This window comes from Arabidopsis lyrata (genome assembly GCF_000004255.2).
Source record: "Arabidopsis lyrata subsp. lyrata unplaced genomic scaffold ARALYscaffold_3, whole genome shotgun sequence".
Classification (NCBI taxonomy): domain Eukaryota; kingdom Viridiplantae; phylum Streptophyta; class Magnoliopsida; order Brassicales; family Brassicaceae; genus Arabidopsis; species Arabidopsis lyrata.
Window position 1 is genome coordinate 6,256,943 of NW_003302553.1, and position 12,048 is coordinate 6,268,990.

The window sequence follows — 12,048 nt, forward strand, 5'->3', positions numbered from 1 at the left end:
CCAAACTAGAAACTTAACGATTGACAAAAAAAAAAAACTAGAAACTTAACAAAATCTACAAAGAGAATGTTCCTTAATTATACTCTCTACCAAGATATTTGGAAATGAATACACTTTCGATATCACTCAAAACCCTACGAACTAATTTATATAAAATCTCTAACAATCTCTTTAAAATCATCAGAATATCCTTGAAGTTAACTAAAACCACACCAAAAAAGTTAGATCCACAATTCAATACACCTCCCTAAACTATATCTATCAAAACTCAAAAGGGATGAGAAACAGAAAATAGCAATGAACTGGCTTGGTGAAATGAATCATATTGTATTGAACATTCAAACGCATAAAGGAAAGAGAAGTGAAGGGATTACATAAATCAAACATAATAAACGAAACTAACACAAATGGTTGAGAGATGGGTTTTAGGGATTAGAACGGAAACATGGCACGACACACCGGACAAATCCCACTACTCCTAAGCCAATCTTCAGCACACGTGCGATGGAACACGTGAGAACACGGCATTCGACCCGCTGCCATATCCGATCCAACTCGGATCGTATCCATGCATATCACACAATATCCATCATTCTCAACAACAACCGTCTCCAAGTGCTGCTCTATCGCCTCATTGCTCGCCGGAGCCACCTCAAGTTTCACATCTACATCATCATCATCATCATCATCATCAGGAAACCTCCACACAATAACATTTATGACTACATCTACCTTCATCACGTTAGAGATCTTATCACGCTCCTTCAAATCAAAGATTGCATCAATGAGTTTTCTAACAACCTCACTATAACGAGGGGCTTTAATCAAATCAAGCAAGTGATAGACAATGACTTGTATCTGCTCCCTATCTCCACTGAAAAGTAATTCTTTATCAAACTCTTGAGTTTGATCACGGATTAGAGTTTCAAGATTGTCAACATCTTCTTCTTCTCCATCTGAATTTACTTCAGGGGCAAGATTGTAACACACATGAAAAATGAACGTCAAGTTTTGGGTTCTGCGAAAATCGCCTTCGTCGTTGTAGATCGGATCATAGTAGACGAAGCTGTCGGGGTCTGGATTGACAGCATCAAAAACCATGATTTGTTCGGAAAAATGGGTTTTTGGTGTTTAGGGTTTTGAGGGTTGATGAGACTTGAAAAAGAAAATGAATATATTTTTAGTTTACTTTTATGCGGTTTCCTTGTCTTACTAGGGTTTTCTTTCAAAAAAAAAAAAAAAGTGACGAGAGGATATAGTGAAAGAAACGGTCAAAGTTTTTTTTAGTCTAATAAAATTATTCCGAATCTTGAGAGCTATCAGAGTCAAGTTGTTCATCAACACAAAGCAACATCTCATCGCTAACATTATTTACTACCACTACTCCTACACCACTAACTTCTTCTAAGGAAGCAGAGGAAGAAGAAGCTCTTGTCACTTCTTTTCCTTCTTCTGAAAACTTTGATATCTCTTCCTGCAAACATTCTTCTTCTCCCATGGAGACTGTTGTTGTCTTTGGCCTATCATCGGCATTGCTGTCTTGGGTTGGGTTCTCTGTTTCTGAAGTTGGTTCTGTTTGCTCGGCTCCAAGTGGCACGGGTAAGCCTGGGACTGGTTCTTCATCTGAACCTGATGGAACCATCTGATCACAGCTCTCAACTTGGGTACTCATGGGAAACTCGGCTTTGTCTAGGCCTGGCTCTAGATCTGCTTCTTTGATTGATGGGTTATTGCGATCTTCACAAAGACATGCACCTGTGCAAGAGCAAAAATCAGATGAAGTTTGTTGTAACTAAAGCGAGAGAGAGAGAGAGGAGTTGGCTTTACCTGCCACAGTGTTGGGTTTTGTGCTCTCGTATAGTGTTTTCATGAGCAGAATTGTCCCAGGGAACACCATCAAGTTTATTCTTTTGAGAGCATCACGCTCTTCATCATCCATGGGTTTGAAGCCAAAACCTTCAGTCCAAGTCTCCACTAAACTTGGCAATGCAGCTACCACAAGCTTCTCCACTTTGAGAGACATAAGCATCTGCAGCCAAAAACCAATGAATAGTTTTATATTTTGATAGCCGAGGAATCAAGACAAGAATGGAAGAGTGAACATGAGCTAAGAAATTATCAAGGTCAGCATATGAGCGGTGCTGTATGTCTATCATTGTACTAAGTTCAGACATTATTAATGTGGATGGAGCCTCGAGAACAATCACATGGATACAGTCTAAATGTTGTACCTCTTCGATGGCAGCCACGAGGATTCTGCACATTCCCTGTCGGCGATATTTGCTGCACGTAGCTACAAGAGGCATTTCTGCAACAGTTACTCCATGAACCCTGGGTATAGTAAAATGGGTTTTATATGTAAGTCGTTCCAGTGTATGCAGGTGAAAGAATAGTTCTAAGCATCCATTTGCCAATAGTGTCAAATTTTTGTTTCATTGCCTGGAGGATTCTAGAAGACATGCCAAACATGTGATAGCCATGAAATTATTGTTTTTTCAGCATAAATTCGAATTTACTCATACTAACCTGATAGATGCTACTGAGATCATCACATCATCCTTTTCCAAAACCATTGTGTAAAACCCATCAAAGTCTAAGCGAGCAAAATTTGACCTTTAAGTGCAACAAAAGATTCAAAAAGGTAAGACAAATCGATGAATATGAGAGCAGAACTGAAGGTACAGAATAACAAACAGAAATCAAAATGTGCAAGCTAATGACAAAAGGACGTTACCCCCAGTTGTATAGCACATGAGGTATCATGTCAATACCAGTTCTTGGATCTACCATAGACAGAAAGCTTTCCTCCATAATTGATAGGGCAACAGCTAATTTCGAGTTGCATTCAGCCTTCAGCGCTAACCTTCGGGCAGAATGAACCTTTCCATCTTCTTGAAAACATTTCAGAATTGACCAAGACAGACCATCCGCATTAGGGTTAATGACCCCAACACGAGAACTGAGGCCAGTGTACACCTGCATTACACAAACTACTTAATGAGAACCTTGAAAGTTGTTAAGCAGCTGTAACATCTTCTTTTGTTATATGTCAAAGAGCCCAAGAGCAGCGAAAAATATATGATTTTCAATGCAAGTCTAGAAAGTGCTTGGAAGAACAAAAGTTATTCACGATACACATTAGTAGTTTAAATCACAGAGACTAGGTATGATTTATACCTTCTCGCAATTTTTACCACAAAAGTAGGTCTCTGGAAAAAGTTTTCTGCGTTTACTTATCCCTTGCAAACATATTCCATGATCTGATAACATAAAAAAAACAATCATCAGCCAAAGTGGATTTCAAACCAAAGTAACTAATGTGGGATTCAACTGTCAAGAGAGGCATAACTCCAAAAGTGAGTTTTAGAAAGTGTCAATCACTAAGAAAGGAAAATGGAGAAGTGCCGAGCCTGGCAGATAAACCAACATCTACAACTGTGACTGATGGACAGTGAGACATGATAGAAGACAATTCAAATCAGGGGTTTCCTTTCATGTGATAAAGAAATAAATCATAATTTCTAAGAGATGGCGAGCAGTAAGATGATTACATTTATGCGCACACTGGGAACATTTAAAATCCTGAGAGCGTTCACCATTATCACTAACCAACTCGCTGCATATCTGACATGAGCAGCTCGAGCAATACCAACTTCCTTCAGGGAGCACCTGTGTAGAGAAAGCAAAAGTAATACAGCCACGCTCTTTAGAGGGTAGCAATTTACAGAGGATACAGTTCTAGTAAGGTAAAAAAATCCTAGTTATACTAAAGTTGAATAAGTAAAACTACAGAATCAGCCAAGAAGTTTCACCCATGTGTATGTTTGAACAATACCAACTGGCAACTGGAGAAGTTTCGCCCCAATGTTTAACATAGAGTTAATTACTGGGACAAATAATAGCCAAAATGTTAAATCATACCCTGGGATGAGCCAGACAATACCTGCATTGATAAGCAAGCCTGATGGAAGGTAGATGGACAATTATCACAGCAGATCAGCTCACCCCCATCACCACAAACTCCACAAGAATCATCATTTGGATCATCATCAGAAGCTTCCTCTGATCTCCATCCATTTCTTCGAGCCTTATACTCAGCAGACCAAGCTTCCAGCTGACATGAAGCGAAAGGCTTTCCTGACCCCATGAAAAGATTCAGACATGGACAGTTCTGGTTAAATCCAGCATGGTTCTTGAATTCAGAAAGTGATACAGTCCTGTTGCAACATGTACAAACCACTCCATCTTTAGTTACCAGGCCTGTTTTTACCACAGTATCATCATCTGGATCTCGTAACTGGATTACTTCGTCCCTAGAAATTACTTTGGTAGCTATCAACCATGATAAGACAGTTCTTGGACCCAAAATAGACCAATTTCCTTGACAAAATTGATTTTCCACATTGCTTGTGCTTCGGGGAAGCAGCCTGCACCCTCCTTTATTGTTTCTCTTTTTTGTTCTAGCCTTTGGTTTCTGGGTTTTCTTTTTCTGGCTTGATCTGCTACCCCTCCCTTGGTTTCTGATTGTTTTCGACACCATAAGGTCATCATCTTGAGTATAGTGCTTCCTAGCTTTCTTTCTTCCTTTCTTTGCATTGCAACATGAATTCTTCATCTTCTCATTTCTCAACCTTTCATCCCGACTTGCCTTTGAGATGAGGTGACTGTTGCCCATCTCTTTATCCTGGCATTCAAGGCTATCGAGAGAATTAGAATCTAGTGAATCATGTTGGTCCAAGGGAGCTGGTTTGATATCAGATATTTTTTTTGATCTTCTGTGTAAGTTCTTTCTCATAACACTTTCATGCATGTCCTCTGCTATCAACTTTGAAGCTACAACGCCCTTGCTAGCCTCCTGCTCATGAGTCCCAGAGATTTCCTTACCAATTATGTTCTGCCTCTCTAGTCTTGAAGAAACTTTTCGAGGGAAAATTTTAGTTTGCACCTCAATATCTGAATGAATCTCTTGGTTAGCATCCACGTCATAAACAAGGTGACTGCCTTCAGATACTGTCAGCACACTTTCAGGACAGCCTGAAATCATGTTCAAACTAATCGCATCTTTTTTCTTCAACTTGTCAAGAACTGAATTCCTTGCAACTTCAACTTTATTTCCTTTTCTCAAAGAACCAACTTGCTTAGAAATGAAGACAGCAACCACAAAAGGCTCTAAGGCACTCCACCAAAGTGCCCGTGTGTTAGCAAGATTTAAATTTTTCAAGTTCTCCTCGATGTCCAGCAGAGTAAGAGAGAGATCGGACCAGAAGTCATTGATACCGGTCCATTTCTTAGTACCAGTATCCATTAACTTATGATCAGCTAATAGGATAGCACCCAATGATTTCCAAGCTGACCCAAATTCACGAAATTTCCGTCCCTCTGGCGATATGTAAAATGTTTCTATGTGTTTCCTACCTGCTGATCTTTTGCGCTTCTCGATTTTCCATCTGGCAGCAGTAAGCAACTTACAGACATATTTGTAGAGAAGAGGACGGGGGTCCTCTTTAGGATCAATCTTTAGACAGGTTTTAGACATAATTAACTCATCAGGAGTGAAGCAAGCCTTCTCACTATGAGGCGTAGAAGCACCTGCACAGACCATTCTGGTTGCGAAGCTCTCCTGAGAAACAGGAGAAGCAATAGCTTTAAACTCCTTCCAATCGCATTTGTCCAAGTTTTGTGACTTAAACTTTCCGGAGACAATGCCACCCAGATAAACTTCTCTTCCCTTTTCTATGCTTTGCTTTAGCAAATATGAGCTAGTTGAAACACCCTTGTTAGATGATTCAACTAAATGTAGAGGGATTATTCGACAAGCTATATCCGAATAACCATTGAAAGCCGATCCCTTTTCGTCCCTTGCATCCAAATGCTTATTACCTGAAAGCTTCACTCTCTTAGCTTTTGTGTTAACCTCTGAACCATCTTTTGAAGCAGATGCCTCAGAACCTTGTAGACATGCATATCCACTTGTCACCACAGAGTTGGAACTCAGAGAGGAATTAACATTCTTACTGGAATCACATTTGAAGTTAATGACTCCAGTAACGAGACATCGTTTAGTAGTATTTCCAGGATCACTTCCAAAGAAGACTTGTCTAAATATCTGATGATCCTCATAAGTCCCCTCAAAGGAGTCACCTCCTGACATCTCAAACTCAGCTCCGCGAAGCATCTTCACAAACTAACTGCATATTTTCACCTTAAACTCAAAGGAAGGTTGTAGATACCTGCAATTATAAAAAGTAAATGAATAACAAAATCATTTTATAGATAGATGTACTAAAACTGTCATCAGTGTCTCAATCAAACATAAAAATGAGCAGAAATTTCATATGAAAACACAAACCCAGAAGCACAACATGGATTCAAACAAGCTAAACTCAGAGATCCTAAAAAAAAGGCCAAAACTTTGAAGCCTAGGGAACAACAACCCAGATTTCATGAAATTGAGATGTTATATTGAGTAATTACATACAAAAGAAAGCTGAAGAAATGCGTGAAATTACCAGCATGCAGAATGAATCAGAGCAGCAAAATTCGTGAAATCGGAGTTCAAAGAGTGCGAAATCTCACTGAAATTTGCCAAATTTCTTCGCCCTTATCCTCTGCCAACCGCAAGTGGGAAACGCATTTTCATTCCATTTCACGTTCTCTGCACTCACACACACTCTCTCTCCTTGATCTCTCTATCTCACACACAGAAAAGAACAACAATTTGTTTCTCTTTTATTTAGCTTTTTCTTCAATAATTGTGGAAGAAGAAACCCACCTCTGATTCGATGTTAAATCTCAACCAAAATTCATCAGATAAATTTTGGCGAATTTTTTCACCTCTCTGAATCTGCCTGCCTCTATCACTTTGTGCAGTGTGTGTATTCTTATTATTGGCTATTTCTCTCTCTCTCTCGTTTATTTTTCCCTATTTTCTTTTTATTTCCTATAATTTGTGTGTGCTGTCAAAAAAGCATCTTCATACTCCCTCCGTTTTCGAATAGTTGTCGTTTTATAGTTTTTTTGTTTTAAATTAGTTGTCGTTTTAAGGTAATAATGTAATTTATGTCAATAACTACCCAAATTACCCTCATTTTATTGAACACAAATTATTTGTAAATAATTACTTGTCATTTTTATGAGGTTAATATAGTCATTGTATATCTTTTCTTAATTTGTCCAAGTTAAAACGACAACTTAAAAAAACAAAGGAAGTATGTTTTTATTTTTATTTTCCTTTCATTATACGGAAAAAGTCATTCTTCATTTTTCACCTTAAGATTCTGATGACAACGGACCAGCAGTTATACATATACACTACTTAATTCGATTTATTACAAAAATTAAAACCTAATTTTCTTCGTTTTTTCTTCAGTTATCAAATTCGTAATCCTGTTAATTAATTACGACCATATAAGCCAATTTTATGCTTTGAGTTGGCCATTTAATTAACAGACAAAATTGTTCTGACAAAAAAAATAACAGACAAATTAAAAAGAAAAAATTTGGCATATTTAATTGCCAGATTTTTAACGGTTTTTGTTGTTGTCGTTTTAAATCATCTCAGCTTATGTTTTTTCCTTTAAAAATCAGTCATCACCCATCACCGATGGTAACAGGTTTTGTCTTAAAATTTTTGTTTGTATTTATATAAGTTAAACCTATTTTAACCCAAAATATATATATAATCAATATCTGTTTAGTGGATTGGATGCTTTGTAGTTTGCGCGGGGAATCTGTACGTGTCTTAACGATAACATATATCACACAGGTGCATGCGATGGTGGACGACCAGCTTTGATGAACATAATACGTAATTTAACTTATCTTATTATGTGAACAGATTAGATATTACATGTTTTGTATTAACTAGCAATAAGGCTCCGAAGCTCTAGATATATTTGTTTCTTGATTCGATTTTGACATACGAGAATGAGGGAATTCCAAAAAGTACATGTACGATGAAAACGACTTTGGTAGATGAAATGATTTGTTTTTTTTAATAAACGGAATAAATTCTAGATACTTTTGTCTTTTTAAGATTTAACAACGGGTTTTTATAAAGACTTAACTATATATGGTTTAAAAAAACATTTTTCTTTTCTTTTTTGTAGATGGTAGAACTCTTTAGCTAGCTTTGATCCACATAACGAATAGTGAAGTTTGGCACAAATATTTATCAATGTTATCATATATCTAAAACGTTGAGTTTTTTAGCACAAATATTTATTGGAATTAGAAATTAGAATAGAGCATAACAAAAATCATCACTTTTTATACATTCTGGCAGTAAAACTGCATATCTTGGAATTGTCAATTTGTCACACACATTCTTGATACAATACAAACTCATAAACTTTATCTACATGTACCACCAAGGACATCACCAAGGTGGTATGATGATTTTGGGATTTTTGAGAATGTCAACTCTTATTATCGATACAATAAGCGGTATGATTATTTCTTTCACCGAAAATGGAGCGTAAATGAGCACTTGACATACATCATACTCATATCCTATATGTGTTGCTTGGGTTGTCTATGCGAGGACCATTGCTTTCAACTTTAAGTGAAACTGAAAAACTGCGTGTTTTGGTTTCTCAGCCCAAACAAAATCGTCGACTCTCCATCTGAACAACCTCTTATTTTACAATATAGATACTTTGGTTAAGTTTAGTAACAAATTGCGCGTTAGTAGCTATTTTAGTATTTAAAGGGTAAGAGTTGATACTTTTTGACCATATAAAGCCATAAATCATTGGAACACTAGAGAACAAAACATCTCCCGGTTCAAAAGTTCGTCCGGTTTACTCTACTACAATTCAAATATCAAAACGACAACACGTGCTTCCACAGAATTAAGAACCGGGACGTGATCTCGTTGATCAAATCCTTTTTCCTCGCCAACTTCAGGCCGTCTTAGTTTACCGAAACCGAAGTGGCTTTTTATGATTTTATCCGATACAATGACGTGGAAAGATTAAAGAGAATCTTTCGCCACGTTCCACCAATGAATGCTTGACACGTATCCATCGAGTTTCTTTTCCTCAATGCTTACGTCATCGCACACGTCTATCTTTTTGGGTCAAAAGTGATAAAAAGGAGAGTCGTAGATGGCATAGTCACTTGAGTCTTTCCCACTATTTTAACCCCATTAGTGACACTCCTTTCTTCTCCACTACACTCCATTTCTCTTTCTTCTTGATTCTACTATCTTTCTCTCTAATCTCCGCAACTATGGCTTCATCTACGAAGACGGTGTGTGGGGTTTCACGATCACGAGATCATACTTTTTTCCCTCCTCGTACGTAACGATTTTTTTGTGATCTTTGTAATAATTAATCAGAGGTTTTTTGGCCTTTTATTAGGTTTTGATCCCTATTGCACACGGTACGGAGCCTTTAGAAGCGGTGGCGATGATCACCGTGTTGCGTCGAGGTGGTGCTGACGTGACGGTGGCTTCCGTCGAGACTCAGGTTGGCGTTGATGCTTGTCATGGCATCAAGATGGTCGCTGATACTCTTCTCTCTGATATTACCGACTCTGTTTTCGACCTTATTGTGCTCCCCGTAAGTCCCTCTGCTGATTTAACAGTCTCCATTTGTTTTGTTTCTTTGTTTCTAATCTAAGAATTAAGGACAACCAAGAAGCGGATCGATCAATTATCAGTTAGCTCAATTAACTTAGTTTCAAAAGTGATGTTGATAGTTAATGCAAAAAACGTTGGTTTTTAGATGTATGTGTTGTAACTTTTGTTCTCTGAAACAACTTCATAGATTCTTGTTTCTTAAAGATTTCATAATTGTGTTACTGATATACTTTTTGATTATGTGATTGGTAAAAGGGAGGGCTTCCCGGTGGCGAGACTCTTAAAAACTGTAAACCTTTAGAGAACATGGTTAAGAAACAAGACTCTGATGGACGACTTAACGCAGCTATCTGTTGTGCTCCTGCGTTGGCTCTTGGTACTTGGGGTCTACTAGAAGGCAAAAAAGTAAGTCAGAAGTGATCTGTTCTTGTTTATTTATCTTCTTTTCAGTTCTTATCTAATGCTGGTTATTACATGGGGTTTCTTGCAGGCAACGGGTTACCCTGTTTTTATGGAGAAACTTGCAGCTACTTGTGCCACTGCTGTTGAGTCAAGAGTGCAAATAGATGGAAGAATAGTGACTAGTCGTGGACCAGGAACCACCATTGAATTCTCCGTCACGCTTATAGAGCAGTTGTTTGGGAAAGAGAAAGCTGATGAAGTCTCTAGTATCTTGGTATGTTTTTGTCTCTTGCCTCTTTTATCAACAGCTGTTGTACGTGTTAATGTCACATCCTCTTAGACTTACTAGTTCTCCTTTTGCAATCAGCTGCTTCGTCCCAACCCTGGTGAGGAGTTTACTTTTACTGAGCTTAACCAAACGACCTGGTCATTCGAAGATACACCACAGGTAAATGTTCAATGGCCTCTCCACTTGGTCCTTTAACATTTTGCCAAGACAGTCTTTGTTTGATCATTATACAGATTCCTAGGAACATGCTGTGTTGTAAAGCTTTTGTCTTTCTTGATCAATAGTCGTTCATGTGTCAGAAAGATAATGCTTTCCCTTTTCAGATTCTCGTACCCATTGCAGAGGAGTCAGAGGAAATTGAAGCCATTGCGCTTGTAGATATCCTGAGACGGGCAAAAGCAAACGTAGTGATTGCTGCAGTTGGTAACAGTTTGGAAGTTGTAGGATCTCGCAAAGCTAAGCTAGTAGCAGAAGTGCTTCTTGATGAAGTTGCAGAGAAGTCGTTCGATCTGATTGTGTTACCTGTGAGTAGTGCTAACTTTCAAAAGATGAACACTAATAAGTCTAAAAGTAAGTTTTGACAGTCTTTGATGAAAAATAACCAAAAACATAATCCAACTTCTTTGATGAACTACAGGGCGGTCTTAACGGTGCTCCAAGATTCGCTAGCTGCGAGAAACTGGTGAACATGTTAAAGAAACAGGCAGAAGCAAACAAACCATATGGAGGAATCTGCGCATCGCCTGCGTACGTCTTCGAGCCTAATGGTTTACTGAAGGTGCATAAATCAAATCATTACTAGAATTCTAGTTTCTTGTTATAGCTTAAGTCATTGAACTGAGATATAAGAGACATGTTTTGTATAGGGTAAGAAGGCTACTACTCACCCAGTAGTGAGCGACAAACTTTCGGATAAGAGTCACATTGAGCATAGAGTCGTGGTAGATGGAAATGTCATAACAAGCAGAGCTCCAGGGACTGCAATGGAGTTTTCACTTGCGATTGTCGAAAAGTTTTACGGGCGAGAGAAAGCACTTCAGCTCGCAAAGGCCACACTTGTGTGATTTCCGAACAATGAAGTATGAGAGTGACTTGAATAAAAGAAGGCTTTGCCTTTTAGTTATCTCTCCATTGGTTATGAGCTACTTTGTGATATAACATATGAGCATTTGGGTGAGTGGTTGGTGTGTAACTTTATGCCTTTATAAATGAATACATATGAGCCTTTGGGTGAGTGGTTGGTGTTAGTTATCTCTCCATTGGTTATGGCTACTTTGTGATATAAGTCATATAACATATGAGCATTTGGGTAAGTGGTTGGTGTGCAACTTTATGCCGATTTTATAAACGAGATTTTTCTATGTATGTGGCCGATATTTTCTTTAACCCTCTGCAAGAGTAAGAGGGTTTGCTTGAGGAAGATATTTTATTTTATGGAGAAATATTAGTCACACTTTTCACCAAATATAAGGTAAATACTAATTTGCCCCCATGTTTAGCTTTGGCGTAATATTTGTAACCATTTGATAACATCATTATACCAAATCAGTGAAATAAAATCTTCACTCTTCTTTTCTTAAACAGAAATAATTTTTCTACCATTTGAAAACAGAGTAATGTCACTAATTTCTTAGCAAAATGTGTTTATTTGTAACTTACGGTAAAAATGGGGCAATTTAATTGCATCTGATAAGACCAAGGGGTATCACCGTAGATTTCGCTGTTGTTCGTTCGGTTACGAAATACCGAAAATGCCCTCGATCATAAACTACTA

General features: G+C 37.9%; 3 protein-coding genes across 4 annotated transcripts; 1 reads left to right on the plus strand and 2 right to left on the minus strand.

The window, feature by feature from the left end:
- Positions 1–44: 44 nt before the first annotated feature.
- LOC9321129 (E3 ubiquitin-protein ligase RNF165) lies at positions 45–1,183 on the minus strand. The gene has a single exon (XM_002885017.2). The coding sequence runs from the start codon at positions 1,099–1,101 to the stop codon at positions 433–435; it is 669 nt and encodes a 222-aa protein (XP_002885063.1). The 5' UTR covers positions 1,102–1,183; the 3' UTR covers positions 45–432.
- Positions 1,184–1,259: 76 nt separating this feature from the next.
- On the minus strand, positions 1,260–6,900 carry LOC9321130 (increased DNA methylation 1). Of its 2 annotated transcripts, none has more exons than XM_021031795.1 (9): positions 6,577–6,900; positions 3,944–6,230; positions 3,552–3,669; positions 3,178–3,260; positions 2,735–2,976; positions 2,527–2,613; positions 2,232–2,331; positions 1,828–2,029; positions 1,260–1,755 (listed from the first exon to the last, which is right to left on the minus strand). In XM_021031795.1, exons 2-9 carry the CDS (start codon positions 6,173–6,175, stop codon positions 1,298–1,300), a joined length of 3,522 nt encoding a protein of 1,173 aa, XP_020887454.1. In that variant the 5' UTR covers positions 6,176–6,230; positions 6,577–6,900; the 3' UTR covers positions 1,260–1,297. The 2 variants fall into 2 exon arrangements, with proteins under 2 accessions (XP_020887454.1, XP_020887453.1); XM_021031794.1 differs by having other exon boundaries at positions 6,510–6,900.
- A 2,226-nt stretch (positions 6,901–9,126) lies between these two features.
- Positions 9,127–11,508, plus strand: LOC9321131 (protein DJ-1 homolog A). Its single transcript, XM_021032030.1, has 8 exons — positions 9,127–9,252; positions 9,363–9,563; positions 9,839–9,988; positions 10,074–10,259; positions 10,353–10,433; positions 10,598–10,798; positions 10,912–11,052; positions 11,141–11,508. The coding sequence occupies exons 1-8, from the start codon at positions 9,232–9,234 to the stop codon at positions 11,336–11,338; spliced, it is 1,179 nt and encodes a 392-aa protein (XP_020887689.1). The 5' UTR covers positions 9,127–9,231; the 3' UTR covers positions 11,339–11,508.
- The last annotated feature ends 540 nt before the right edge of the window (positions 11,509–12,048 follow it).

What these genes read in the sequence shown, in the direction of transcription:
- LOC9321131 (XM_021032030.1), top strand. Translation starts at nt 9,232, where the DNA reads ATGGCTTCATCTACGAAGACG. An exon ending in TCGACCTTATTGTGCTCCCC is followed by an intron (nt 9,564 to 9,838) that starts GTAAGTCCCTCT and finishes GATTGGTAAAAG; the next exon opens with GGAGGGCTTCCCGGTGGCGA. An exon ending in TCGATCTGATTGTGTTACCT is followed by an intron (nt 10,799 to 10,911) that starts GTGAGTAGTGCT and finishes GATGAACTACAG; the next exon opens with GGCGGTCTTAACGGTGCTCC.
- LOC9321130 (XM_021031795.1), bottom strand. Translation starts at nt 6,175, where the DNA reads ATGCTTCGCGGAGCTGAGTTTGAGATGTCAGGAGGTGACTCCTTTGAG. An exon ending in GTGGTAAAAATTGCGAGAAG is followed by an intron (nt 2,977 to 3,177) that starts GTATAAATCATA and finishes TGTGTAATGCAG; the next exon opens with GTGTACACTGGCCTCAGTTC. An exon ending in TCGTGGCTGCCATCGAAGAG is followed by an intron (nt 2,030 to 2,231) that starts GTACAACATTTA and finishes TTTTGGCTGCAG; the next exon opens with ATGCTTATGTCTCTCAAAGT.
- LOC9321129 (XM_002885017.2), bottom strand. Translation starts at nt 1,101, where the DNA reads ATGGTTTTTGATGCTGTCAATCCAGACCCCGACAGCTTCGTCTACTAT.